The 26,387-nt window shown below is 36.4% G+C and overlaps 3 protein-coding genes across 3 annotated transcripts; 2 read left to right on the top strand and 1 right to left on the bottom strand.

Annotated features, from left to right (window-relative positions):
- Positions 1-6: 6 nt before the first annotated feature.
- bcl7ba (BAF chromatin remodeling complex subunit BCL7B a) lies at positions 7-3,227 on the top strand. Its single transcript, XM_082158299.1, has 6 exons — positions 7-174; positions 767-842; positions 1,017-1,119; positions 1,255-1,425; positions 1,825-1,904; positions 2,089-3,227. The coding sequence occupies exons 1-6, from the start codon at positions 83-85 to the stop codon at positions 2,179-2,181; spliced, it is 615 nt and encodes a 204-aa protein (XP_082014425.1). The 5' UTR covers positions 7-82; the 3' UTR covers positions 2,182-3,227.
- A 447-nt stretch (positions 3,228-3,674) lies between these two features.
- Positions 3,675-21,744, top strand: col26a1 (collagen, type XXVI, alpha 1). Its single transcript, XM_082158277.1, has 14 exons — positions 3,675-4,454; positions 6,550-6,672; positions 6,783-6,886; positions 16,885-16,946; positions 17,033-17,162; positions 17,349-17,456; positions 17,541-17,666; positions 18,835-18,918; positions 19,015-19,058; positions 19,269-19,331; positions 19,459-19,494; positions 19,700-19,744; positions 19,834-19,909; positions 20,220-21,744. The coding sequence occupies exons 1-14, from the start codon at positions 4,312-4,314 to the stop codon at positions 20,336-20,338; spliced, it is 1,263 nt and encodes a 420-aa protein (XP_082014403.1). The 5' UTR covers positions 3,675-4,311; the 3' UTR covers positions 20,339-21,744.
- A 76-nt stretch (positions 21,745-21,820) lies between these two features.
- Positions 21,821-24,405, bottom strand: myl10 (myosin, light chain 10, regulatory). The gene is made up of 7 exons (XM_082158302.1): positions 24,344-24,405; positions 23,723-23,809; positions 23,558-23,633; positions 22,960-23,064; positions 22,295-22,373; positions 22,164-22,212; positions 21,821-22,022 (listed from the first exon to the last, which is right to left on the bottom strand). Exons 1-7 carry the CDS (start codon positions 24,344-24,346, stop codon positions 21,918-21,920), a joined length of 504 nt encoding a protein of 167 aa, XP_082014428.1. The 5' UTR covers positions 24,347-24,405; the 3' UTR covers positions 21,821-21,917.
- Positions 24,406-26,387: the final 1,982 nt, after the last annotated feature.

Raw genomic sequence — 26,387 nt, 5'->3', positions numbered from 1 at the left:
ATGAGTTCTCGCGATGCGAGATTTGTGCAACCAGACTGCGAGACCGACACGATTCCAGTAAGAGTACCGATAACATTCAGAAATGTCGGGTCGTTCGGTCCGCGCAGAGACCCGAAGTCGCGCTAAAGATGACATTAAGAAAGTGATGGCCGCCATCGAGAGAGTACGGAAATGGTGAGTATAACGGGCGGCGTCAAGACACTTTGAAAGAGAAATGTTTTTCAAAAGAGAAACTTCAGTCGGAAAGGAGGAGGAGTTTGATAAGAGGATGCTGTTTGATTGACACAAGAGACAGCCAATGTCAGCGCACTTGTCTTTATTTTCACAAGGGATAAGTGGCAAAAAGAGGCGGGACTTAAGGCTTTTAAAAGGTTTCTTCATGTGATGAAAAAGTGTAATATGTAGGGACTGTCAGTAACCTATAATAGCTAACTGATTTTATTGTGTTTTTTTTTTTTACTAGTTTATTATACATTTACTGTGCAAAAGAGTAATCCAAGCACACCCAGTAAGGCTTTAGCCCAACTAAACGAAGCACTTTTGTTATTGAAATAAATGGGGATATTTGATAGGGGTCATCTCATTAACAAATGGACCTTGTAATCCCATGTCCCAAAAAAACAGCTCTTAGATGAGCCAAAACTTTCTCCATCTGGAAACTTGATAAGTGTTTTTTTCTGCATGATTGCGTTTTTAACATGGAAACTTGACAGAGCTTTTCAAGTCATGTATATAGGAAACCTGTTACACAATTGCTCCATTTCAGGGAGAAGAAATGGGTCACAGTTGGTGATACATCATTAAGAATATTTAAATGGGTTCCTGTGGTGGACACAAAGGAGGTACGACACATCTGAGATGTTCTTTTCTCTTGGTTTTAATTGTACTTTCATGTCATCTGGATATGCTAAATGCATGTACAAAAATATGTTGTTTCCATTTCATAAATATAGATGAAAATATAATCTGTACATATTATCTGAAACTCCACAGTATTTACTGTATCTGTATTTTAGAAGGACAAGAGCAAAGTGTCTGTGGGTGGAGAAATGCAACGGAAGAATTTTCCCACGGAGGAGGCATCTGATAACGCCTGTTCTGTACTATTAGATTTTCAAGGTGAACAGATGCAAGTTTTAAAGGGTTAATTCACGCAAAAATTACAATTCTGTCATTGTTTGCTCACCCTCATGTTGTTCCAAACCCATATGATGTTCATGTCAAATTCAAATCTTCTCTTGGCTGCCTTCTCAGATGACAACAGCAACCAGAGTTCTCTCGACTCATACCAGCATAAAATAGCTGCAGACAGCAGCAATAACTCCAGTCTACCGCCCAGTGAGCCGGTCAGTCCTGCACCTCAGAGTCTAGACTATCATACAGATGACCCACTGCCGCCCACCCTCGGCCAGGAAATCATGGAAGGTGAGACTCATAGCTTGCATTTCTCATTAAGTTTAACGTTGACCTCAGAGCTGAGAGATTCATTATATTATATTACTTTGTAATTCACAATTTCATATTATTTTTCAATATTTAAATGTTAGTTTAATGTTAATCTCTGAGAGATTCATTACTCGTATTATATTATTAATAAATAAATGACTCATTTTCAAAGGTATATTCAGTGTTTCATAAACCCTGAAGCTTTTATAAACCTTGCTTAACTATTTAGATTCCACTGTAAGTTGTTTTCCCTCTTTGTGTCATGCTGATTTGTTCTGAACAAATGCGTTGCGCTCTTATCTTCTAAAAATACAAAGTTCACTGAGATCTTTGAGTCAGTTGACCCACTTTCAACATGTTAACTTTTTTTTTTTCTAGAACCGCTGCTGCAGTCAAGTGAGATTGCAGATGAGCCGCCAACACTGATCAAAGAAGATCTCCTTCCCCTCACTGCTCAGGTACAAAACAGTACAAAACTAGCCAGAGGTTGATAATAAAGCATGAATGCAAGGACAGTTCTTCTCCTTAGGTTGTGGGCCTTGCTTGGCCTCAAATTCAATCTTTTTTTTTCTTTTTTTCTTTGGTTTTATTCTCAATGCAACAACTTTCTGTGTCAGCTAGTGGTTGTTCCTTTTTCTCCAGGTGCAGGAGGATGAGGACAGTTGTGGAGCCCCACCACTAAAAAGAATTTGTACCGAGCAGGTCTCGGTCATCCAGGCAGCCCCTCTGAGCTAACACACACAGACACACACACACACACACACACTGTACACTGGGCATTGATAATCAGCCAGACTGATCACTGACCTTCCTAGAACTGCTGCAAAAGACACAATACGGACCAGACATCGAGAAAGCACTATATTTATTATCGCATGGAATAGCTTTGCAACATTTAAGATTTACAAATATCGGCCTTCCCTTTTAAACTCTTGTTCCGAGAACACACAGAATATGTTTAAATTCTGGTCATGTTGTAATTATTGTTCATTTCTGAAGATCTCGCAGTAGAATTCGGACGTGACATAAATGAAGCATTATTTCATAGGTTTATAAGCCAAAATCAAAAGAAGCCAGACTATTAACTGGACATTCCTGTTTACTGGGAGAGCAGATCTCTCACTTTAAAGCCCTTCTTGTTGAAATTGCTGTTACAGTTATTATAATGATTATAGTTTTATGTTATAGTCAGTGGAATGTGATGCTTGATAAAAAAAAAAGAAAGCCATAAAATAATTTCATGTTGACTGAAGGCTTAGCCATTATTGAAGAAAATGTATTTCAAAACAAAGACAAATAGTGAGTTATATTACAAGGGTACTTGAAATATAATTGAATACATCACGCTTTATGCACAAATAATCTCATTAGACCACACCATTCTCTTTTAATAAATACAATGACTTAACATGCAGAAGGTCTTCAATCAAGTTCTGTGAGTTTACATGCAGATTGAAATGAATGTTTAAGCTATGATTCAAAAGATGTGAATGATATCTAGATTTTCTGTTTGTAGATTCTGGTCTCAGGGTATCTAGTGCCTCCAACTGTTAAAGACGCACCCTTCCAGCTCTCATTTTTTTCATTAATTGAACATTTACTAATTTGTCTCAATGTAACACATACATTGAAAGAAGTTATTATTTAGTATGTTGGTATTATTCATAAAATGTTATAGGAATGGCATTTGTCTAGTGGGCACATTGAGGTTGATGAAGCAGCCATATTGTTATTTGAAGCAAATATTATTAAATATTAGACATTCATTTCAAGAAACTTAATTTTTGTCATTATTCTTTCAAAACAATAACAATATACACTACCGTTCAAAAGTTTGGGATCAATACGATAAAAAAAAAAAGAAATCAATACTTTAATTCAGCAAGGATGCATTCAATTGATCAAAAGATGCAGTAAAGACATTTACAATAAAAAAAATAAAAAAAAAGATTTGTATTTCAAATAAATGCTGTTTTTGTGAACTTTCTGCTCATCAAAGAATCCCCCAAAAAAAGAAAGAAAAATGATCACGCTTGCCACAAAAGTATTAAGCAGCACAACTGTTTTCAACTTTGATAACAATAAAAAAAAAAAAACTTGAGCATCAAATAATCATATTAGAATGATTTCTGAAAGATCATGTGACACTGAAGACTGGAGTAATGAAAATTCAGCTTTGCCATCACTGGAATAAATTAAATTTTAATATGTACATAGAAAAGTTATTTTGAATTGAAATAATGTTTCACATTATTACTGTTTTTACTGTATTTTCAGCCTTGGTGAGCATACGAAACTTATTTCAAAAACATTATAAAAGTCTTTAAAAGAAAAGAAAAAAACTTTAGTGTAGGAGATTCAAGATCTGTGGTATTAAAAAGTGGTTGACCAGCGGGTGGCGCTAAAGCCCCATTACACATTTTAAATCAGAACTATTAATAATTATTTTTGCCCATCAGTTTTATTATTACTATTATTATTTATTTACGTATCAGCATTGTATTTAATAATGAAATATCTATCCATGTTATGTTTCTCCTCTAATTGTTTTCTATGTGTTTCTTTTGCCATATACATTACACAGTACCTTAATTCATACCTAGACGGCGTTTTGGATGTCACAAACGCCTGGAGGATTTTTTGGCCACGCTAACTATGATGTAGTAGACACTAGATAGTCAGCCAAATATGTTATGAGACACAGCCAGTGTTTTACTCCAGAAGAGCGGATAGCATTTTGACTGTCTCGTCTCTCCTCCGTCAGGTCTCTCAATAACTCACTCAGGCGTTTAACACAACTTGTCTGAGCAGGACAACATCAGATAAAGCACAGGCAATAAGCAAAGAGTAGTTAGACGTCGGACCATGCGTGAGGGATTTTGGAAACTTCTTTGTATTTTCATGTTGTCGTTTCGTCCTTTTAAAGCCTCAGCAGCTATTTATCAGGTTCCAGTGAGACTGCAGCGCACAGTGTCCGAACACAACACTGGAGCAAACACACTCAACAGGTAAACTCTGCGACTTCATGTGCTCGATGTGTGTAACATTAGAGAAAGAGATTTACTAACCAGCTGGAGCATCACTGGGTTATCAAACTGATTGATTTAAAGCCTTAGTTTATTGCAGGATGATGGATTAAGGTCAGTGAACTCGAGTTATAACAGTCAAGCTTTAATAAACTTAGATTAGTCGAGCATTTCTATTATTATCTAATCGAACAATATTTTACTTTTTAGAAATATTATTCACAACTGTTTATGTGGTTTACAACTTTTCTGTATATGTAATGTGTAGGCTACATATAAATACATTTTTGAAGCTAAATAACCTACACTAAAAAAAAAACTGGTGTAGGATTTATTTTGAAACAGTTTTCACTCAGAAAATACTAGTATTTCACAAATAATTACAAAGAAACATTGAATTAAACATGACATTTTCAAGTAGAAAGATTGAAATAGTAATTTCTTGTAAAACGTACTTCATTAATCATTGTTTTATTTACGACTTTGAAAAATCATTTTACTGTGTACATATCTATCTATCTATCTGTTCTGTCATTCTGTCTGTTGTTCCATCTATCTATCATCTGTCTGTCTATCTATCATCTGTCTGTCTGTCTATCTGTTCTGTCATTCTGTCTATTGTTCTATAACTATCTATCTATCATCTGTCTGTCTATCTATCATCTGTCTGTCGCTCTATAACTATCTATCTATCTATCTGTCTATCTGTTCTGTCATTCTGTCTGTTGTTCTATCTATCTATCATCTGTCTGTCTATCTATCATCTGTCTGTCTGTCTATCTGTTCTGTCATTCTGTCTATTGTTCTATAACTATATCTATCTATCTATCATCTGTCTGTCTATCTATCATCTGTCTGTCTATCTGTTCTGTCATTCTGACTGTTGCTCTATAACTATCTATCTATCTATCTATCTATCTATCTATCTATCTATCTATCTATCGTCTGTCTGTCTGTCTGTCTGTCTATCATCTGTCTGTCTATCTGTTCTGTCATTCTGTCTATTGTTCTATATCTATCTGTCTGTCTCTCTATCATCTGTCTGTCTATCTGTTCTGTCATTCTGTCTGTTGTTCTATATCTGTCTGTCTGTCTGTCTATCTATCTGTTTGTCTGTCTGTCTGTCTGTCTGTCTGTCTATCTATCTATCATCTGTCTGTCTATCTGTTCTGTCATTCTGTCTGTTGTTCTATATCTATCTATCTTTCTGTCTGTCTGTCTGTCTGTCTATCTATCTGTCTATCTGTCTATCTATCTATCTATCTATCTATCTATCTATCTATCTATCTATCTATCTATCTATCTATCCTAAATACATCTGTGAAGGCTCATGTGGACCCCTGATTGAATTCCCAGAAAAAGCACAAAACAAACCATAGCCAAAAGTATTTATCTTAAAAATGAATAGTTCTTTTTCCCAACAGATGTGGCAAAATAATTTGTGGTTTGACATGTGGTTGAGGTTGAGCTCTTTAGTCTAGACGTGTAGAGCTTCATGTGCGTCTGTGGTCCGGTCACGACTCATCACAATCTGTCCTGTGAAACAAAGAAGAACAATGACATGAAAGACAAAACAGGCACAATCCTGGGATATTTTGAATCACCTGAGACATATCAGAAAGGAAGTTTTCCAGGTTTTTTTTATTTAGTTATTTTCAAGAACAGATGACAGACCCTTCGGGTGTTAAATGAATGTCGGGAGAGAATAAATCATTCAGTCTCCCATGGTAAAGGAAAAAAGATATGCTTGTGCCACTGAGAGGGTCTCTCTGAGGACCCTCAGTCCACCGTGCTGTATTTCATTTCGCTTTTGAAGTGAAGGAGCTTCATGAAGAAACATTATGGCACTAGTACTACTGAAGTCACATGCTTGTTTGTTTTGCAATGCCATATGCGTTTTGTGAAAAGGAATTTTTGGAAGACTTTTATCACTCTCTACCTAATGCTCTAAATTTCCATGATTTCATTGGTATTCATTTCTCCATGGTTTTTTTTCTATTCGATATTTGACATTGCTGGATACTGATTGGTCTGGTCTTTGTCATTATTATTGTTTATTCATCATGGAACGAATAAGGAACCGGTGCCAGTACACAGTACAGAAGACAGTTTCATGTCAGACACAGAATGGGACAGAGACTGTTGTGCAGCGACTGTTTCAGAGTTGCCGATGGCCTGGACCATGTGCGAACCTCATCAGGTACAGAGAAAAGAAGTGATCTCATGGTATAAACTGGAATATACTCTACTGTTTACTCTCACATTCACTAACAGACTCTGTGTATGCTTTGCTTTTCTGTATTTTCCCAGCTACAGAACTCTGGTGAGACCTGTGTACAGAGTGACCTACAGGAAAATCACTTCTCTGGAATGGCGATGCTGTCCGGGATTCCATGGGGAAGACTGCAGAGAGGGTGAGGGAGATCATTTCTCACCAATCTCAAGTTCACTGAAGTATTACTGAAGCATTTGAATGTCTTTGAGAGAAAATAATTGTTAGCTGTTAGATGACATTTATTAGTTGTGCCAAGAAAATCATAACATTATCACAGTGATTTTGTGGTTGGACTCTTTTGATTTGTGTAAGCAAGCAACCACATTGAAACCACCCAGAAACCACCCAAGCATCGAGCAAGTTTTTGCACGGGCAAACACCACTTACTTGGCTTGGTGTGTCTTAGTGGGTGGTTCTTTTTCAAATTTAAGTCTCTTAGCAACAAGGAGAGATCCTTTACATTCAGTTTGTGGGTGTGAATGTGAGTGACAACAGCTGGTCTGACGGTGGGAATCAATCATCTGGTAGAAAAAGGGAATGTGTCAATAATTTTTACACTGAATGTATTTCCTCTCTCTCTATATGAGCACCACACACTTCAGTGCAAAACATTCTTATACTGGCATATATTAACTTGGAGAAAATCCATTTTGGATTGGCCATGTCACAAAGTATGCTCAGATTTGCCATGATACAAATATCTGCAATCAAAAGTCAATATGTCTCAATATAAATGTTTCTTATATTCTTCCAAGACTAAATTATCTGTATATCTGATGTGATTCTATTTGTATTTATCCTAAGGAATTTTAGGAGGAGTATCTGAGACAAGTTCTTTGAAAGTCTACTACTTAAATAATAGAGCCAATGCATCCTTTTCTTAACTTTTTGTGGGTATAAACAAAAAGATCTGTATGTATTTTACCTGAGCCCCTTTCACATAGAGATTCCGGAAAATACACGGATAATGTGTCCCGGGATTTGTCCCGGGATCGTTTGATTTTGGTTCATTCACACTGCCAGTGATTTTCCGGAATCTGTGAGTGATTTCACACACATCCCGTAAAGATCCCGTAAAGACACGTGATGTCAGGATGTGATAACTCCTGTCAGATGTCAGTTCTGCTGATAACTCCTCTTCGTCATTTCTACACAACGATGAGTCCATACTCCCCAGTAGCGCCACTGGGTTTGCCGAGTGGCTCGTTCCCCATATGCTGTAGCATAGGTTGTAGAAAGGCCTGTGCGATGCCACGTGCGTCATTACTACGACACACCCCTTAGGCATCGGTCCTGGCTTTTGTTCACACAGGGCGCATTCTTGTGAACAAGCCGGGACTGATCCCGGCAATGTCACTAGGTCCCCATCCCGGTATCAATCCCGGGACGTGTTTGCGTTCACACAGAAGGCACTCTAGCAATTTTACGACAATTTCCCGGGATCAACGCACTGTGTGAAAGGGGGTCTGGTAACCCTGTCTAATGTCAATGTCATGTCATATTGGTACAGTTACACTCTACACTTACACTTACACTCTACACTTACACACTTTACTCCTAGAGTGATAATCATAATCAAAACCAGCACAGCTCTGGGTCTTTGCATATATGGGTAAATACATTTTAATTAAACTAAAATAAAAAGCTGGAAGAAAATATTTTGAATTAAGAAAATGAGTCAATGCTTTTGATTAATTTTAATTTGTTTGACACAGCACAGTTAGATGTGGTAGAGGTCACAATAGTCCAAATCATTTTGACTCAATAAGGATAATTGACCCATGACACACATTCCCATGTTTTTCTGGATGCTGGTTTAATGAACCTCTTTCCCCCCACAGCAGACACACTGGCCCGTCTGCGGTGTCTCTTTTCAGATCATCCCCTTTGAGATGTGGATGATTTAGTTTGGGTCAAATCCAAGGGCGCCACGATCTCTGACATGTGAATAAATCAGAAATCTTCATTCCCCATCCCTCTCTCCTTTCTCCTTCCTCCTCCCTTTTATCCCTCTCCATTGGGCTCATAGCTTCAGCCTGAGGCTGTCAATCCCCTGGGTCTCAGGCCCCTTTGTGTTTGGTTTATTTAAGAACATATTTTTGGACTTTGGATTGTGACTCGTAGTCAAACAGCTCAAGTTAGGTCAAAGTCAGTCGTGTGAAATCCCAACATTTCCTATTATTGTGTGTAATGAGGCCTAAAGAAGAATGCTGTGTCTGATTTCAGTCATTAAAAACCTTTTTTACATTTCCGGGTTTGGAACGTTGTTAAACTAAAGCAGGGTGAACTTGTACATGGGTCGATGACCATTGCAAATATAGCCATTATAATTATTTTATTGCATTCCCATTTGCTCCAACAGCAGCTGTATTAGAAACCCCATATTTTAATCAAAGGGTAAAATAACACTTAGCATAGTGTTATAATGTACTCTTCTTAAAAAAAAGTTTGTGGAAAGGGTGCTTTATCTATTACAAGGCTCTAAATGGGCGATTCACACATGAATCAAATGCAATGGGAAATTATGGGAAATGTGGAATGGGAAAATAATGCAAGGAATAGACCCAAGCGCACAGCCATCTTTAGAATTTTGTTTTTGAACTTTCATTTTTTCGATAGCTCTGTATATTTCTATTGCATTGCTGTCGAAGAGTAATTAGCTGGTGAAGAAGTGGATTTACTTATTGTAGAGTTAACTAAAGTTATCTTGAAGCAAATGTCAACTAATGTCTGTAGACCGGGAAGATTTTAAAACCAGCCGTCCATTGCAGTGGAATGCAAATGAAAAACGTGGAATGCATTGAAAATGTAAAGATGTGGAATGGAAAAAAAATGAAGGTCTCAAGACACATTTTTAAAAAAAGTTGAACTAACTTGAGCATGAGTTTTCTGAACGCACTGTCATGCGAAAGACACAAGACACGAATGGTCAAACACATCCATCTAGGGCATGTAAGAGTGATCAATCCAGCTAAATATATAAATAGAAATGCGATAAGAAACTTAAACTGATTCATTCTTCCCTGGAGTTGTGCTTTAGATGTTTATTCATATCACTTTGACAGTTATGGAGAATTGTGTGACTATCTGTGGTCATGTTGAACCACATTAGTGATGTTCAGTCCTTCAGGAATGTACAGTGTCGGAAATTCATGTGCCTTGTATTAAAAGATACCAGTGTGATGAAGTTGTTTGTTCATTAATGCAGCCCAGACAAAGAAATCTTTCTCATCCATCAGATTAGTCAGCAAAATGCTGGACTTTTTGTTGCTGTCCCTCCCTCGGTTAGTTTTGCTCATTAATGGATTCCTTGTATATTGAGGCCAGTTCTTCTCTTGATCTCATTACATTTCCATATAAGTATGTCAAAGACTTGGATATTCTGATCAGTCGTGTTTAACTATGTGAAAAGTATAGCTTCATGTTTGACTAAGAATGAGTAGACGTCAAGGAATGCGAGAGTGCAAAGCTGTTGAGGTGTGGGAGGATGGTTGCAGCTGGGATCGACAGCTGTAAGAGATCCTTTGTCCCGTAACGGTATTCCAATTGTCACTAGAGAGGAACTCCCAGAGATAGCATGCAACACATCAACAATCTACTGTTATGTTTTTGTATTTGATGTAAAAAAAAAAAATATTTATCTCCTAATTCAGAGGTTTTTGAGCTTTTTGTGATATACACTAACTAAAAGTTTCTTGATCTCTAAATCAGCACGTTAGAATGATTTCTGAAGGATCACTTGTCACTTAATACTGAGTAATATGCTGAAAATTCAGCTTTATCATCAGGGAAATATATTAAAATAGACTGACTAACTAAAAACAAATCAAATTATTATCTGGGAAATTTTTACTTTGATTTGCATAATACAGCTTTAGACATTGTATGTTTTTCTATAGATAGATTACCTGAGGATCAATAAATATAATGAGCATATTACAATTTATATTTAGCATATTTAATCTTAATTTAACATTTAACTTCAACAGCTCAAAAAAATACATTTAGCAAAATGCTTGCTTGTCTCCTCAAATGTTCTGCGTACTTCTCAACTGTTTTTACCATTTGGTGCAGCTCTACTTTTTTACTTATTTAGTCTAACTTTTATGCATGCTGCACATAACAGTGGTTTGGGGGGACGGAGTTAGTTAGATCCCTAAATGACAGTCTAAACAAAAAGTTGGAGAGTTTTTTATAAGTACATTTACTAAACAGTTAATTTAACACAAGTATAATTCATTTTATCAACAGTACTACATAATATTATGGCTCCCTGAGGGTTCCTGGATTCCAGTTTGAAAACCACCAAACCCTGATTGTTAGACTAAAGGCATTAGTCATTCATGGGAACAATTCCCATCAGCAGAATTACTTGGGTACTCGAACTTCCCATAATGCCCTGGTCAGGGTCTTATCTATATCCATATAGTTAACTCCAGCTGTCTTTCTTACTACCCCCATACCAGGTTTCCAGAAGGCCTGGCAGAGTTTCAAATCTATCACCTGCTTTAGAAATTCCTTTATTGAGATTGTGATCAGTACCCCTAGCTGTGGGAAAATGGGATGTCTGTGGTGTGGTATCTCATGATTGATGAGGACGCGTGTGCTCCAGCCCCCTCAGCTGCCTGTGGCGGGTGAGATCATCTCATTTCTGTGGTGGAGCACAGATGGACAAGCCAATGCGTTCTACCTGTTCATTAGGGTAACTTGTAAAGACTATGAACCCAAAACTATATCTCATAAATGCATGGTGAATGTAATCAGTGTGCAAATTATACAGTGACCAACGCCAACAGACACATTCATGACCAATGGCAACAGGACACGTTCTTTGGGTTTTTCAGTACCCTTGTCAGCATCTGTTGCTGTTAGCTGGCGCTTGTTTTCGCTGACTGAACATGTCAGCGTTTGGCGGGTAGTGCAGTGCCTGAGAAGTGACATACTGTAATCTGGTGATTGTCTGCATTAATCAGCGTCTGTGTGGGTGCAGTGAGAATTAAGCATTAAGCAACTCAAAATGTCTTTTGGTGCCTGCAGTGTCTCTAGTTTGCCAAACAGTATTCTACAATAAATACAGTGTGGAATAATTAAGATTTTTAAAGGGATACTCCACTTTTTTTTGGAAATAGACTCTCATATACTCTCATTCCTGCGTAAAAAATCAAGAAACTTTGCTGCCATACCATGAGTCCAGCAGGCGTAATGATATGACGCAGCGCCTGAAAATAGTCCCCAGCTCGGTAACTTCCAACGTGACCGGGACTAAGTTTGTCTAACCTATTAGACCTATTTTCAGGTGCTGCGTCATGTCATTACGCCTACTGCACCCATGGTACGGCAGCAAAGTTTCTTGATTATTACGCAGGAATGAGAGTATAGTTCCTAGCCATATCAGCCTAGAAAATCGCAACTTTACATTTTCCGTCGGTCTTAGTACACGTTGTAACTACAGAAGAGTCAAGTTTTAAATAGGAAAAATATCGAAACTCTTTGGTCATTTTTTTTAGAGAGATGCTAATGGTCCTGTCCGATTCAATGATCTATGCTAAGCTATGCTAAAAGTGGTACCGCCAGACCCGGAGTTCGGCTGAATGGATTCGAAAATGGTAAAACTCAACTGTTTAACTCTGGGGGAGTTGTAAAATGAGCCTATTTCCCCCAAAAAGTGGAGTATCCCTTTAAATGTTTTTGAAAGAAGTCTAAAAAAAACGTAATTATTCCAAACTTTTGACTTATAGTGTATATTTATATAGAGAGTATATTATAGATTAATATAAGTGATGTATATATATGTAAGATGTATAATGTACTATGTTGCATCTATGTAGCTCTGTGATCTGATTTACTTGTGATTTAACTTTTTGTGGTTACTTTTGAAAATGTTTTTGAAATATTTATTGAATATTAAGTTTTAGTGATGATAAAATGCATTACTTTTTACTTTTTAGTAATCCCAACTTTATTGTCTTCGTTTTGACTTTCTTTTAGGGTTTGAGCCTTAAATGGGGGTGTGAACCTCCAAAAACCCCTGTAATTTCCACCATGAACAGTGTTGGATAAGTTACTCTAAAAAAGTAATTAATTACTAGCTAATTACATCTTAAACAGTGAAATTAGATCACTGTAGGAATTACTCTCTCCAAAAAGTGTTGCATTACTCACTACCAATTACTTTCTAAATCCTTTCATATCAACCTCGACCAGTTGAACATTACAAGGATGAAACTGCTCTTTTAATAAATAATATAAAATTGCATAAATTCTTCTTGAAATGATTATTCTCTCTATTTAAAGGGAGAAGGTTACATTTAAAACATACATTTTAACATTAGACATTATACATTTTGATGTTAAATACACTATTGTTTTATATAGAATTGTTTTATAGTCTATACAGTGTTTAAAGCAATTACATCAGAAGTAACTAATTAAATTACAGAAAAATTAAGAGTAATCCCTTACTTTACTTTTTCAAAGGAAAAGTAATTGAATTACAGTAATTAATTAGTAATGCTTTGCACCCAACACTGACCATGAATATAAATTAGTCTAAATAATCTCAAAGTAGGGCTAAACCAAAATGATTAAAATGATTATTTTGCTGGAAATTATTACTCTTATTAAATTACTCTTATTTAACTTTTCAGACCAAGAAACACATCTGATCCAGTTGGACTGTCCAAGTACCACATGGTCACCAACATGGGCTATGCATAATAGTCTAAAACAATATTACAAATAGATCAGAAACATGAGCATCACAATTTTAACAAATGCAAGACAGCACAGCTGCAAGGTGTTGTGGTTGCAGCTGGAATCAACAGCTGTAAGAGATCCTTTGTCTCTCAACATTATTCCAGTTGTCACTAGAGAGCAACTCCCGTCTCCCAGTGATATTATGAATTAAATGTCAAATGTAAATTAAAATGTTATTTTAATTTAGTTATGTAGGTGCTTCACAAACCAAATAAGCAAAAGCAGACTCCTGCAATTACGTGAAAGTGCATTTTAAACTGAATTGAATTGAGATTTGTTTAGTCTGCTTGTATACTATACGCTTTAGGGGGATACAATTTCCAGCAAATGAATTCCAAAGAGGAATAGCAAGCAATTACCAGTCTTCCTGCAATACATGTGCCCAAAGTATTTGTTTGAGGGCAGATACAGAGGCTAAAGCTCATTACTAACAAGTCTGCTTGTATTTAGCATAGAAAAAAAGTTAATGACGCACGATCTAGATCTGGCAATACAGCTTATTAAAATTCTGTATAAAACAAATTCATTGCGTCGCATTTTACCAATAAACCACTTCATAAACTGCATTCACCCTGGAGAACATGCAGGAGTATCTTGTGTCTTCATAATCTCTGAAAACCCCATCAGTCTCTGCCAGAATGCTGTTAATGGGTGTGGAGTCTTAATGTGGTCAGCTTGCATGTGTGATTTGTGTATTTGTTCTTCTTGAGTCGCACTCTGGTTTGGTACATCAATACATCACTGATGTCTGCGCTGGCACGTGTTTGCGTAACTTTATTAACCATGTCAGTTTTAATAAAATCGTTGTGCTAGTTCCAAAAAACGTAGGCCCGATTAAGCCTTCCCTCGCATCTGCAGAAAGCATAACGGTCCAGTGTCTGCAGATCCCATTGTGCTGCTCTTCTTTACAGCTGATCCGTTGGGTGTTTTTCCAGAATACCCCAACGTTCATTTGTCCACTGATCTGAGAGCGGCCCGGTATCCAGCAGAGCCCTGCGTTACGGCCAAGGCACAAAGAGAACAGGCATGTCAGAGACAGCTGAACATTTCATTCTACGTTTTCATAGTCTGCCAAACTTCAACAGCGCTTTAACTTACACAGCCTTCTGTCATACAGCACCCAGTGCCATGGAGTCCCTACAAAGTAAATATTACAGAACTAGTGTTTTATATATATTTTTTTAGCATAACTGATATAGAGTGAATGGCATTCTTTGGGTTTCCCAGCATGGGTGTTTCCTCAAAGAGGAGACATGCAGTTAGCATTGCACTTTAATGCAGTCCTTATGGACTCCCACCTCGAAAAACAGAGACATGTCAACTCTCCTGCACTGTTGGATGTGTATATTGTGGTGAGAAGTGACAAATTTGTTCCTTTGCGCTTCATGGAATGAGCTAATGTCCCTTCATGAGGTTTGGCATCCAAACTGTTTCTTTGATGACACTGTGACATGCTTGTGGCCTTTGTCAAGTCAATTGAGAGCAGATGATAAAGCTTGTAGTGTTCAAAATGTCTCATTGGAAGAAAATAGAAGTAATGATGTTATGATAATTTAGTTTTTTGTTGCCAAGTAGTTTGCTGCGTACTAACTAAAATTAGCAAAACCACTAGCTTTGGTCTATTAACCACCCACATAGTAGTCCAGTAGTTTAGATGTTTTTAAAGTAGTGGAAGTCTGGTTTATTTTAGTGGTCCATTTGAATGTACACAGATGAGTCCAAAAATGAGTCCTGTACTGCATTTGATGTCTTTTAATCCAAATTTAATCTTCAGTTCCTTACTATGTTTCAACCAGTCAAAAATGAAGGTGGTTAGTTTCTTTGTTTTTAGCTGTATTTAGTTCCTGATGGATGAAATCAAGTCCTGTTCTATAATTTTTCTCATTCAATTTCACAGAGAAACAAAGACTGGGCTTGGTAAGAATTTTTTACGTTTTTGAAAGAAGTCTTTTATGCTTTATTTGGTCAAAATACAGTAAAAACAGTAACATTGTTAAAGGTATAGCGGAGGATGTTTTACTTCCTGGTGGGTAACCTATACTATTGGTCCTCCTAATTGTCAATCATTCTGGTGAATCAATCAAACTTTTCAAAAAGTGGAGAGGGCGGGTCTTATCTAAAATTTGGAAAGATCCCCCGCTATACCTTTAAATATTACAATTTAAATGTAACTGTTTTTTTTATTTTAATATATTTTAAAATATTATACCTGTAATGGTAAAGCTGAATGTTCAGAATCATTACTCCAGTCTTCAGTGTCACATGATCCTTCAGAAAACATTCTAATATGCTGATTTGGTGCTCTACAAACATTTATTTATTATTATCAAAATAACTTTATAACATCATGGAAAAATAATGTCACTTTTGACCAATTTAATGTGTCCATGCTGAATAAAAGTATTTTGTTTTTTAAAACTTTTTTTGCTGACCTCAAACTTTTAAATGGCAATGTCAAATAATATGTAAAAAATGGGATGCAAACGGCAATTCGTGTTTACATTAAAGTAGCTTCCCCAGCTCAGCATAATCAGTTTTTGTGTCTGAGACATTCTGTATTTTGTGAACATTTTGTTCTAAAGTTTAATTTCTAATCTCATTATCTGTGTATTGCATTTCACATATAAAATTTCACCACTGAGAGATCAGCTGCCATTCATCATCGTCTCATTTCATGCCAAATGATTCCCAAGACTCTGCTGTCTTGGAAGATCGCTCTTCTTCCACAGAAAGGTCCAGCACCTTGCGGTTATCTTCAGCTCCTGACCAACTGAGGAGTGTCTCTCTTAAAAGAGAAAGGTGAATTTTGGGGAAACCCAGAGTGAGATATTTCCCTCCATGCATATGGAAAACCACGGCTGGCCAGTGTCTGGTTTTCCTGTTCCTTATCCTACCCCAGGGAGGGATGTCAACCAAAGATGTGATTGAACTAATTTAGTGTCTCTCTAACAAGTTCTCGTTGTTCACAAAACAACACTGAGCATACAACTGATATTTTGGTTTCACACTGAGGTTTTGGGATTGATTTCATTTTTGGACTACAAGTCAGTGACTCTGGAAGGATCCTTGGAATTTTTAAGGACAGTATGAATGAATGTGTCTCTGTTACGTTCACGGTGAGAGCATCACACTAACCTCATTCAGATCAGTTCTGTTTACCACTTTGACTAGTATGCAATTATAATATTGCAAAAACAGAGCAATCTTTAGATTGAATGATCATAGATTTGACTTATGACTCAACAGATGGCTGAGAGATTTATAGCATTTGCTTAATCCATTCACTCTGTGCTATATCATTTTTTATGGTGAAAAATCCCCCTTTCTCTGCTGTCATAACACGTTACCTTAACATCTCTTTTTTTGCATTCATCCCTTTAGAGTGCATGAACTGTACTGGTTATGCTGACGTCAAAGAGCGCTTGAGTGTCATCGAAGCTCAGGTAAAATAGAAATGTAGGTAATCTCTTGTGTTAACCAGTCACATTTAAGTTAAAATGGTAAGAGTGTGGTTTTTCTTTTTTAACAGATAATGTTACTGAGAGATGCAGAGGCACCCCCTCTCCCTCTTTCCAGCCAATCACCTGAGAGAACAGCTGATAATGAGGTGGACAGGGCACACCCCTCACCAATAACACCCAATGCCATTGGCCGACCAGGTAAGAAAAAATGATGTATATATTTTACTATACTGTTCTTTAGGATGTGTAATTTTGTTTTATTTTATTTTATTATTTATTTTTATATATAAATATATAATTAAATCTTAAAATATATAAAATACATACATATTTATAAATATAAGTTTTAATTTTTTTGTTTTATATTTTATATTGTCTTCCCAGGACCAAAAGGACAACCAGGACCTGTTGGGCTCCCAGGTCCCCCTGGTCCTCCTGGACCTTTAGGAAAGATAGGGTTTTCTGGAAAACCTGGTTCTATGGGACCTAGAGGTAAGAACTAGCTCTTTAACTTGACTGGGAATATTAAAGCAAATATTTAGCTTCACAGCTCCTGGTTACGTCTGATCTCTATAGGACCTCAAGGGCTGCGAGGTCCTCCAGGAGAAAGAGGCCTTCCTGGTCCGCCGGGGCCTGCTGCACCCTCTCCCTTCTCCATTAGGGGAGACGTTTTCACTCTAATGGCAAAACAACATGGCGAATGTGAGTACAACAGTCCACATTAAACATGCGGTTCACTGTCCACATTTTTTACGTTTATGACTTTAAAGGGATAGTTCACCCAAAAATGAAAATTCTGTCATTAATTACTCACCCTCATGTCGTTCCAAACCTGTAAGACTTTCGTTCATCTTCCGAACACAAATTAAAATCTTTTTAATGAAATCTGAGAGCTTTCTGTCCTTCCATAGACAGCTATGCAACTACCAATTTGACGCTTCAAAAAGTTCATAAAGAGATTGTAAAACTAATCCATATGAATTGAGCAGTTTAGTCCAAATCTTCTGGAGAGACTCGATCGCTTAATGTGATGAACAGATTTAATTTACGCTTTGATCAGCGGACATAAACCTTAAGTTCAACCTAACCTTCTTGACGTGCGAGAACAAACCTCACTGGTTCTTGTGGAAGCTCAAACGTGCTGCGTAACATGCGAGAATGGTTCTCACACGTCAAGCGAATATGCTTGAGCTTCCGTTTACCACAACTGATTGTGAGTTGATGAATCTTTATGAATAAAATGAATAAAATAATAAATTAATAAATTATGAATAAAAGCCTAAATTAAATCTGTTCATCAAATAAAGCGATCGTGTCTCTTCAGGAAATTTGGGCTAAACCGCTCAATTCATATGAATTAGTTTTACGATCTCTTTATGAACTTTTTGAAGTGTCAAAGTGGTAGTTGCGTAGCTGTCAATGGAGGAACAGAAAGCTCTCAGATTTCATTAAAAAGATCTTCATTTGTGTTCCGAAGATGAACTAAAGACTTACGGATTTGGAACGACATGAGGGTGAGTAATTAATGACAGAATTATCACCATTATTAATCAGGGTTAAAGAAAATAAGGAATTGAATACGTAAATGATATGTAACAGCAGCAACCTTTCAAATGTTATTCTCAAAATGACCATAAGATGGCAGCATTTGAGTAGTATCAGCTTTAAACCTCTCAGAGCTCTGGCTCACTTTAAGAGTCTGGTTGGCTTCTGTCTGTCAACAGTTAATCAGAGTCATTTGTTAGCTCTCTGTGAAACATGGATAACCCAAAACAGAACCTGAGCAGCAAATCCTACTGGACAGAACAGCGGTACAGCTGCTCAAATCACATTTGCTGCAAGTGAAGTTACATTACATTACATGTTTCAGATGCGGATAGTGACTTTTCTGCCTATCGTGACCTTCAGACTTTCCTTGGACCCCCAGGGCCCTCCGGCCCTCCTGGTCCGCCAGGTATGCCAGAACATCAGAGAATACATAACAGTTTCACCTGGTATCACCCACCTATTTCATCACACATTTAATCTTCTATCAATATGTGTTGAACAGGGCCTGCCGGACCACCTGGACACCCAGGTACCCCGGGGAAAAATGTAAGGCATTTTTATCATTATGGAATGTATTTAGAATATATTTTAGGATAAATAGAAAGAGTTAATGATATATTTAATATTCTTGCAGATTATACATGAAATGTGCTCTAAAATAGTATGCATTTACAGTTTGAATGAGGAAATAAATAAATGAACAATACATATGGATGTATAAGGCACAGTGTACTTATTATTTCATATTCATCATAGGCTGCCATAAGCTTTTCAGGCACACCAGGTGACAGGGGACCTAAAGGAGATCCAGGAGAAAGAGTAAGTCATCAATAAAGACCTACATTTAGATAGAAATTACATCTTAATCTTATACATTTTGCATTTTAGATAAAAATGTAATGTTTTTTATTTGGGCTAATTAGATTGTATCACTCTATTTTCAAAGGGTCCACTTGGAATAACAGGAAAGCAAGGGCAGCCTGTGAGCGCACATACTGGATTGCATTTATATTTATAACAATTATTTATTTTTTGTTTTATTATAATTTTTAATCAATTCATAAATCAATTCATTTATTTTTCAATGCATTTCATTTTTATAATTAAGATAATTAAATTTAATTACGTTTTTATTTTATTTTATATATACTGTATATACGTGTATATAAAATTAATCTTGTGAGCAGGGTGTTCCAGGTCCTAAAGGTGAGCCGGGAGAGACTCCAGGAGAGGTAAGGATGATGCACAAACAAATGGGATAGTTTTGTATGTTTAGTTATGATGATTTATTGTCACATGCTAAAGCTCAGCCTTCTTGCAGGTGCAGCAGTTGAGGGAAGCGCTGAAGATTTTGGCAGAGAGGGTTCTCATTCTAGAACACATGATCGGCATTCACGGTGAGAATTATGGATTAATATTAATTATAAGTCTATAATTATGGAGTTATAAGTTATAACTAGACTCAGTTGGATTCCAGAGCATCATTAGTATCCCATGGCATACGCTGTCAGCTGCCAGAGAGGTTAGCATCTGCAGCAATTATTTAGTAATGACTTTAAGGTTGCATGAGGATGAATTGCTTTAAAGTATAAAATTGACATCAGAGGACCATAAATATATAGCCAACTATTTATTTTTAGACACATGCATGGTTACGCAACTTCTTTCCCTTTATTTTTGTTTCTTTCGTTTTATCACTCTGCCCAGATACTCTGTTGGACTCTGGTTCTGGAATAGATCTCCTGGCAGACTTCATGCTAACAGGCAGTGCTAAAAGTGTTGGTGCCGCCAGACCCTCCTCTCCTCTTACTTCGGACAGAGAGTAGCCGGACTCTGTCGGGTATGAAGAGTGAATAACAAACACTTGTGACCACAAGACCTTTATCCCCTGTCTGTTGTTCTGAAGGACAGATCACTCAATGTATATGCTGATGAGTATAATGAAAGTGGCACTGATCTTTTCTATTTTTTATTTACTTTATGTATTGTATGTTTAATGGTAATATTCTGTCTGAAAACCATTTTCATTGACATTGACAATCCATTCATCTTCTGTCATGTGTTGTATTTCAAGGGCGGGCCTTTATTTTATCCATCAGGAATTGATTGGATGTTGAAAAGTGGGCATTACTTACAGAATAGAGCCTGAATGTGAGTTTGCTAAAATTATGACTAACTAGCTATTTTGCTATTGGTTAGAAGTATCCAAGTGATGTCAGCAGAAAAAAAGGTTATTTTATAGTAAGAGCAAGTTATTAGAGATCTTGATAAAAGATGATAAAAACTAAGACTGAATAACATGCACCAATTAATCATTCACATTAAAAGAAACACGCATTAAGAACGTAACTGGAATCAATTTTCAGTGACTTTAAGTGTGTATTTACTGTAGTTTGTTTCTTTTATGATAGTAAAAGTGAGGATTTTGGACTTGCAGGATATCTGGGGTAATTTACATGATTATACAAACAAAAAATAGCATTCTTTACACTATTCATTTCTTAATGAGCTTTATGTGGCATGAATGATGATTTTATCAAGCTGAAAAATGTGTATTGTCATTAAAAAAAAGTATAGTCATCAAAACTTTCCAGAAAACAAAAAAGGCACAATTTTTCTTGTCATTTCATTTTTGTTTTCTGATCGATGACCTAAGATGACCTCATGCACATAATTATATATAGCACTCTTAGCAGGGGCTTTGTTTGAAAACACTTCAAGTCTCAAAGCTCACAGCAACCGTAAAAAATACACTAGAATAGATTTTTAAAACCAAATTTAGCCCTTTGCCTGTATAGAAAGGGCAACGTCTACCACAATAAATTGTGTTTACTCCTCTGCTCACCTGTTCTTATTCATAAAGCCTATCATTGACTCGCTGAAAACCCAAAATGGCAGAACGCACCCAGGTCTGCTATAAATAGGGTTGTAGTGAATAGCCAGAGAGACACAAAAGGCCCTGTTGACCTTGTTCGCAGAGGACCGTTCAACACTCCATTGTGGCTTTAAGCTTATTGTTGCGCTTGAGCTTTTGTAATCCCCTCAGGAGGGAACAAAATCTTTCTGAATCTTGGGCTTTTTCTTGTTGTTGAGTTAAGAAAGAAACCATGTCTGAAGTGTTTGTTCAAAAAGTTTCCCACAGTAAAACTTTACGTTATTGAGAGCCAAAATCTGATTGTTTGTATTTTGATTTTTGACTTTTTAAATAAAAATGTTAAGGGAAACAGCATTTTTTTATTTACTTATTGATGGATGGATGGATGGTATTTTAGCAAGTTTAAACCCTCCAACAACAACAGTTTTTTTTATCTCTTTATTGACAAAAGGCACAGATACAGAGCTTAAGAGGAAGACAACACACAAAGGGACATGAACAAACATGGAGAAACATCGGAAATGTAATTTTTACTCCTGTTCCTTATCCTCTCCGTGGGTGATGACGTAGCACAGGTTTTTGTAGTCCAGGTTGCCAGCCACATCCAAGGGGAAGTTTGTGAACATCTGGCTTACCTAGGTAAATTTTGTAAAAATGTTCTTGATTAAAATGCATTCAATGAGTTTTTATATATTTTAATATTAAATATAAAATTCATCATCAGCATCTCAGACAAATTGTGCCTTTGCATTTCAGAAGAAAGAAAAGTATATTACCTCAGCCTCAGTAAATTTGTCAGCCTGGGACATAAGGTGATATTTGATCCTGTGAGGAGAAACAAAATAAATATATTCAATGCTGTGCATTTCAAGGAGACTTTGGACTTTAAAGTCAGTGATTTACTTACTCTTCTCCTTTAAGGATTCCTGTGCCCTCTGGGTCGAAGATCTTAAAGGCATTGAGAATAGTCTCCTCGGGGTCTGTACCTGTCAGTCACAGAAAGGTAACAGATTATAGATTATTCTGTAACTATAATGAGTCATATATACTCTTATACATGTCAAAAACTTAAAGGGATAGTTCACCCAAAAATGAAAATTCTGTCATCATTTACTCACCCTCAAGTTGTTCCAAACCTGTATGAATTTCTTTCTTCTGCTGAACACACAAGCAGATATTTTGAAGAATGTCAGTAACCAGACAGTTGACTTCCATAGTATTTTTTTCTCCATACTTTGGAAGTCAATGGAGCCCATCAACTGTTTGGTTACCCATATTTTTTCAAAATATCTTCTTTTGTGTTCAGTAGAAGAAAGAAATTCATACAGGTTTGGAACAACAATAGGGTGAGTAAATGATGACAGAATTTTCATTATTGGGTGAACTATCCCTTTAATTAACAAAGATTTGAGTAATTTTTGGAGAAAGTTGCATTCAAAATCTATGCTTCTGATGCTAAACTATACAATTCATATATCAGTATGCAGCATGCCTGATGTCTGCTGGGTTCTGCTGCTATTTACACCTCATTAGCATGATTATCATTTCAATTCTGATAAATTTGATTCTTGCCTTTGAGCTTCTCTCCAAACATGGTGAGGAAGACGGTGAAGTTAATGGGGCCGGAGGCTTCCTTTAGCATCTCATCAAGCTCATCGTTGCCAACATTGAGACGTCCTGCCAAACATGCACATACAGAGATATACATTAATACAGAGTGCCACTTCCTCTGATAGTTCGAATGTAGTGGGAGTAGACCATAGATATTTAATGCAATAAAATACTAATGAGACCAGGATTACAGGGCCAGGGAAAATTATAATTAGCCTAGGTATATTTCGCTTTAGAATTTTGAGGGGAAAAAATAACAAAATGTACTTGAATTGTTGTGCTGACATTATGATTTGTAATGAAAAAATATTTATATTATAAACAATTATTAAATTAGAAAGATTTTACTGCTGTATATGAATTTATCAATGGTTTCATAGAATGGTTTTGCATCTAAATCTGCTATAATCACATTTAGGCTTCACAACATTCAGTAGGGGGCTAAAGAGGAGCCACTGTAACCCTTAGAACAATACCCTTGTTGGTTCAATAGGATAAACACCTTTAAGTATCTCCAGTATTTACACTATATACATGCATTTAGTGAGGCTTCACACACCCAGAGCAGCAAATGTGTCCCTCAGGTCGTTTTTGTCAATAAAGCCATCTCTGTTCTGGTCCATGATGGTGAAAGCCTAGAGAAGCATTCAGATTTACAGAGGTAAGTACCAAAAAATATGCTAAAATAAAATGTTTAAGGAAGTGAATCCTAGAAATGACCCACCTCTTTAAACTCCTGTATCTGTGACTGCTCAAACATGCTAAACACATTGGAGCTGGCAGCTTCCTTCTTCTTGGCCTTCTTTGGTGCCTGGGATTCAGAGCAAAAACAATTTAGATGATTTCCCACCCCTGCCTTTATGCTATTTAAATGTAATTTTGAAGCACATAAAACTTAAAAATTCATGCAAAAATGACATGACCTGCAAAGACGTTTGCTATAATACACTTTAACCGCTCTACGGCACAAAATGAACTCTGCCGAGTTTGACATTGAGAGCTGTCAGTGGCCCTATTCAAGGACATCATGAATTTAGTTGCATTTAGTCCGAAATGCTACAAATTAAACACAAATAGGCTATATATTGACTCCTGGAACAGTTACTCACTGAGAAGTTTCCTGAAATTTAAAGAAGAAAAAAAAGTTGCTCTCATAACTAAGATCTAGGTTAATTAAAAAGGCCCTTTTTAAAAGATATAGAAAGAAATACATGTACAAAACCTTCCATTGCATGTACTTTCTAACATAAAATACAATATTATCTCAGTTAGAAGATCAACGCCACTCAGTTTCACCACCATTTCCATGTTAAGATAGGACGAAGCAAAGAGACACGGTTCCTACCATTGTGAAGAGCTTCTCTTTACTCTGTTCTTGGTCTCAAAAGCCTGAGGGACACTCAAACATCGTCGGTTTCCAGCTATATATTGGCACAATTGGCCTGACGGCCCACCTGTTCTATGTTTAGACAAAGGAGGAGGCACAACAGAGAAGAATACTTGCCATATAGAGAATCACCAACCCTACCACCCCCCAGTTATTGTTACGGACAGATGCTAGGTGATGTGATCAGAGTGTGTGGGCTTTGCTATCTTAGGATCATTGGATGCACCCTAACCCCCTAAGACTCTTCTACACGCCTAATGTGTCGTTTAAAGTCCGTGTGAAGCCGGCTAGCTTCTCACATCAGTGCGTTTGGTCAGATGTTGACGCAATGTCTCCGCTACATGGATTACTTTAATTATTTGATGCCTTGGTACATTGGTGATCAGTATAGACACTTTTGACCAGCTTACAAGTCACGGTTAGGAGGTTTTATAGCACAGTCTAACTTCGATGAGAATCAAACATTCTGGAGAGATGAATCCGAGAAACATTTATTTAGACTTTTTAGACTTTAAAGTATGCTTAAATGGATGCAACAGCAGACAACATACTCATATATGCATCTGTTACGTCGTGCATTGCATTTTTATCACTTATTCTTCACATATTGTATATTCATTGCAACTATCTACTCTTTTTATTCTGCACAGTTACACAGTTTTTTGTACTATTTATTGTATTATATTTTGTACAGTCTTTGTATAGGGGAGAATGGGGCTAGTTGTCTCACTTTTAACTCTGTGATTTATTTTAAACATTTATTTTATTTATTTTTTATTTTTAAAAGATCTGCTTTGGTCTACATTGTTATTAACTGAAACTAAAACTGCAACTAAAACCATAAAAAAAAATATTGCTTGAAATAAAATAAACGTAAACTGAAACAAACTTAAACGTAGGCAACATTTCTCATTTAGTTAAACTTGTTGTACTAAAATAACTAAAAATAAAATAAAATTAATAAAAACTATAGACTTTTTTTTTGAAAAAGTAAAACTAATTCAACTTAAAAAAGAAAATTAAAATGTTAAAAACTATAGTGTCTCAATGATACTATCTATCTATCTATCTATCTATCTATCTATCTATCTATCTGTCTGTCTGTCTGTCTGTCTATCTATCTATCTAGTTATCTCTGTCTATCTATCTATCTATCTATCTATCTATCTATATGTCTGTCTGTCTGTCTATCTATCTAGTTATCTCTGTCTATCTATCTATCTAGTTACCTCTGTCTGTCTATCTATCTATGTATCTATCTATCTATCTATCTATCTATCTATCTGTCTGTCTGTCTGTCTATCTATCTCCGTATGTCTGTCTGTCTGTCTATCTATCTATCTATCTATCTATCTGTCTGTCTGTCTGTCTATCTCTGTCTATATATCTATCTATCTAGTTATCTCTATCTATCTATCTATCTATCTATCTATCTATCTATCTATCTATCTATCTATCTATCTATCTGTCTGTCTATATCTCTGTCTATCTATCTATCTATCTATCTATCTAGTTATCTCTGTCTGTCTGTCTGTCTGTCTGTCTATATATCTATCTATCTATCTATCTATCTATCTATCTATCTATCTGTCTGTCTGTCTGTCTGTCTGTCTGTCTGTCTATCTATCTATCTAGTTATCTCTGTCTATCTATCTCCGTATGTCCTACTGTCTGTCTATCTATCTATCTATCTATCTAGTTATCTCTGTCTGTCTATCTATCTATCTATCTATCTATCTATCTATCTATCTATCTGTCTGTCTGTCTGTCTGTCTATCTCTGTCTATCTATCTATCTATCTATCTATCTATCTATCTAGTTATCTCTGTCTATCTATCTCCGTATGTCTGTCTGTCTGTCTATCTATCTATCTATCTATCTATCTATCTCTGTCTACCTATCTATCTATCTATCTATCTATCTAGTTATCTCTGTCTATCTATCTATCTATCTGTCTGTCTGTCTGTCTGTCTGTCTGTCTGTCTATCTATCTATCTATCTA

Source organism: Leuciscus leuciscus (genome assembly GCF_965113295.1).
Source record: "Leuciscus leuciscus genome assembly, chromosome: 24".
In the NCBI taxonomy this organism is placed as follows: Eukaryota; Metazoa; Chordata; class Actinopteri; order Cypriniformes; family Leuciscidae; genus Leuciscus; species Leuciscus leuciscus.
Note: the sequence above shows the minus strand (reverse complement) of the source record. Positions and strands in the feature narration are given on the sequence as shown.

Coding starts and splice junctions, on each gene's coding strand:
- bcl7ba (XM_082158299.1), top strand. CDS start 83: ATGTCGGGTCGTTCGGTCCGCGCAGAGACCCGAAGTCGCGCTAAAGAT. Junction 175..766: donor ATCGAGAGAGTACGGAAATG/GTGAGTATAACG, acceptor GCTCCATTTCAG/GGAGAAGAAATGGGTCACAG. Junction 1,426..1,824: donor CGGCCAGGAAATCATGGAAG/GTGAGACTCATA, acceptor TTTTTTTTCTAG/AACCGCTGCTGCAGTCAAGT.
- col26a1 (XM_082158277.1), top strand. CDS start 4,312: ATGCGTGAGGGATTTTGGAAACTTCTTTGTATTTTCATGTTGTCGTTT. Junction 6,887..16,884: donor TGGGGAAGACTGCAGAGAGG/GTGAGGGAGATC, acceptor TCATCCCTTTAG/AGTGCATGAACTGTACTGGT. Junction 17,667..18,834: donor GGCAAAACAACATGGCGAAT/GTGAGTACAACA, acceptor TACATGTTTCAG/ATGCGGATAGTGACTTTTCT.
- myl10 (XM_082158302.1), bottom strand. Junction 22,213..22,294: donor GGAATCCTTAAAGGAGAAGA/GTAAGTAAATCA, acceptor TTCTCCTCACAG/GATCAAATATCACCTTATGT. Junction 22,023..22,163: donor ACAAATTTACTGAGGCTGAG/GTAATATACTTT, acceptor AAATTTACCTAG/GTAAGCCAGATGTTCACAAA.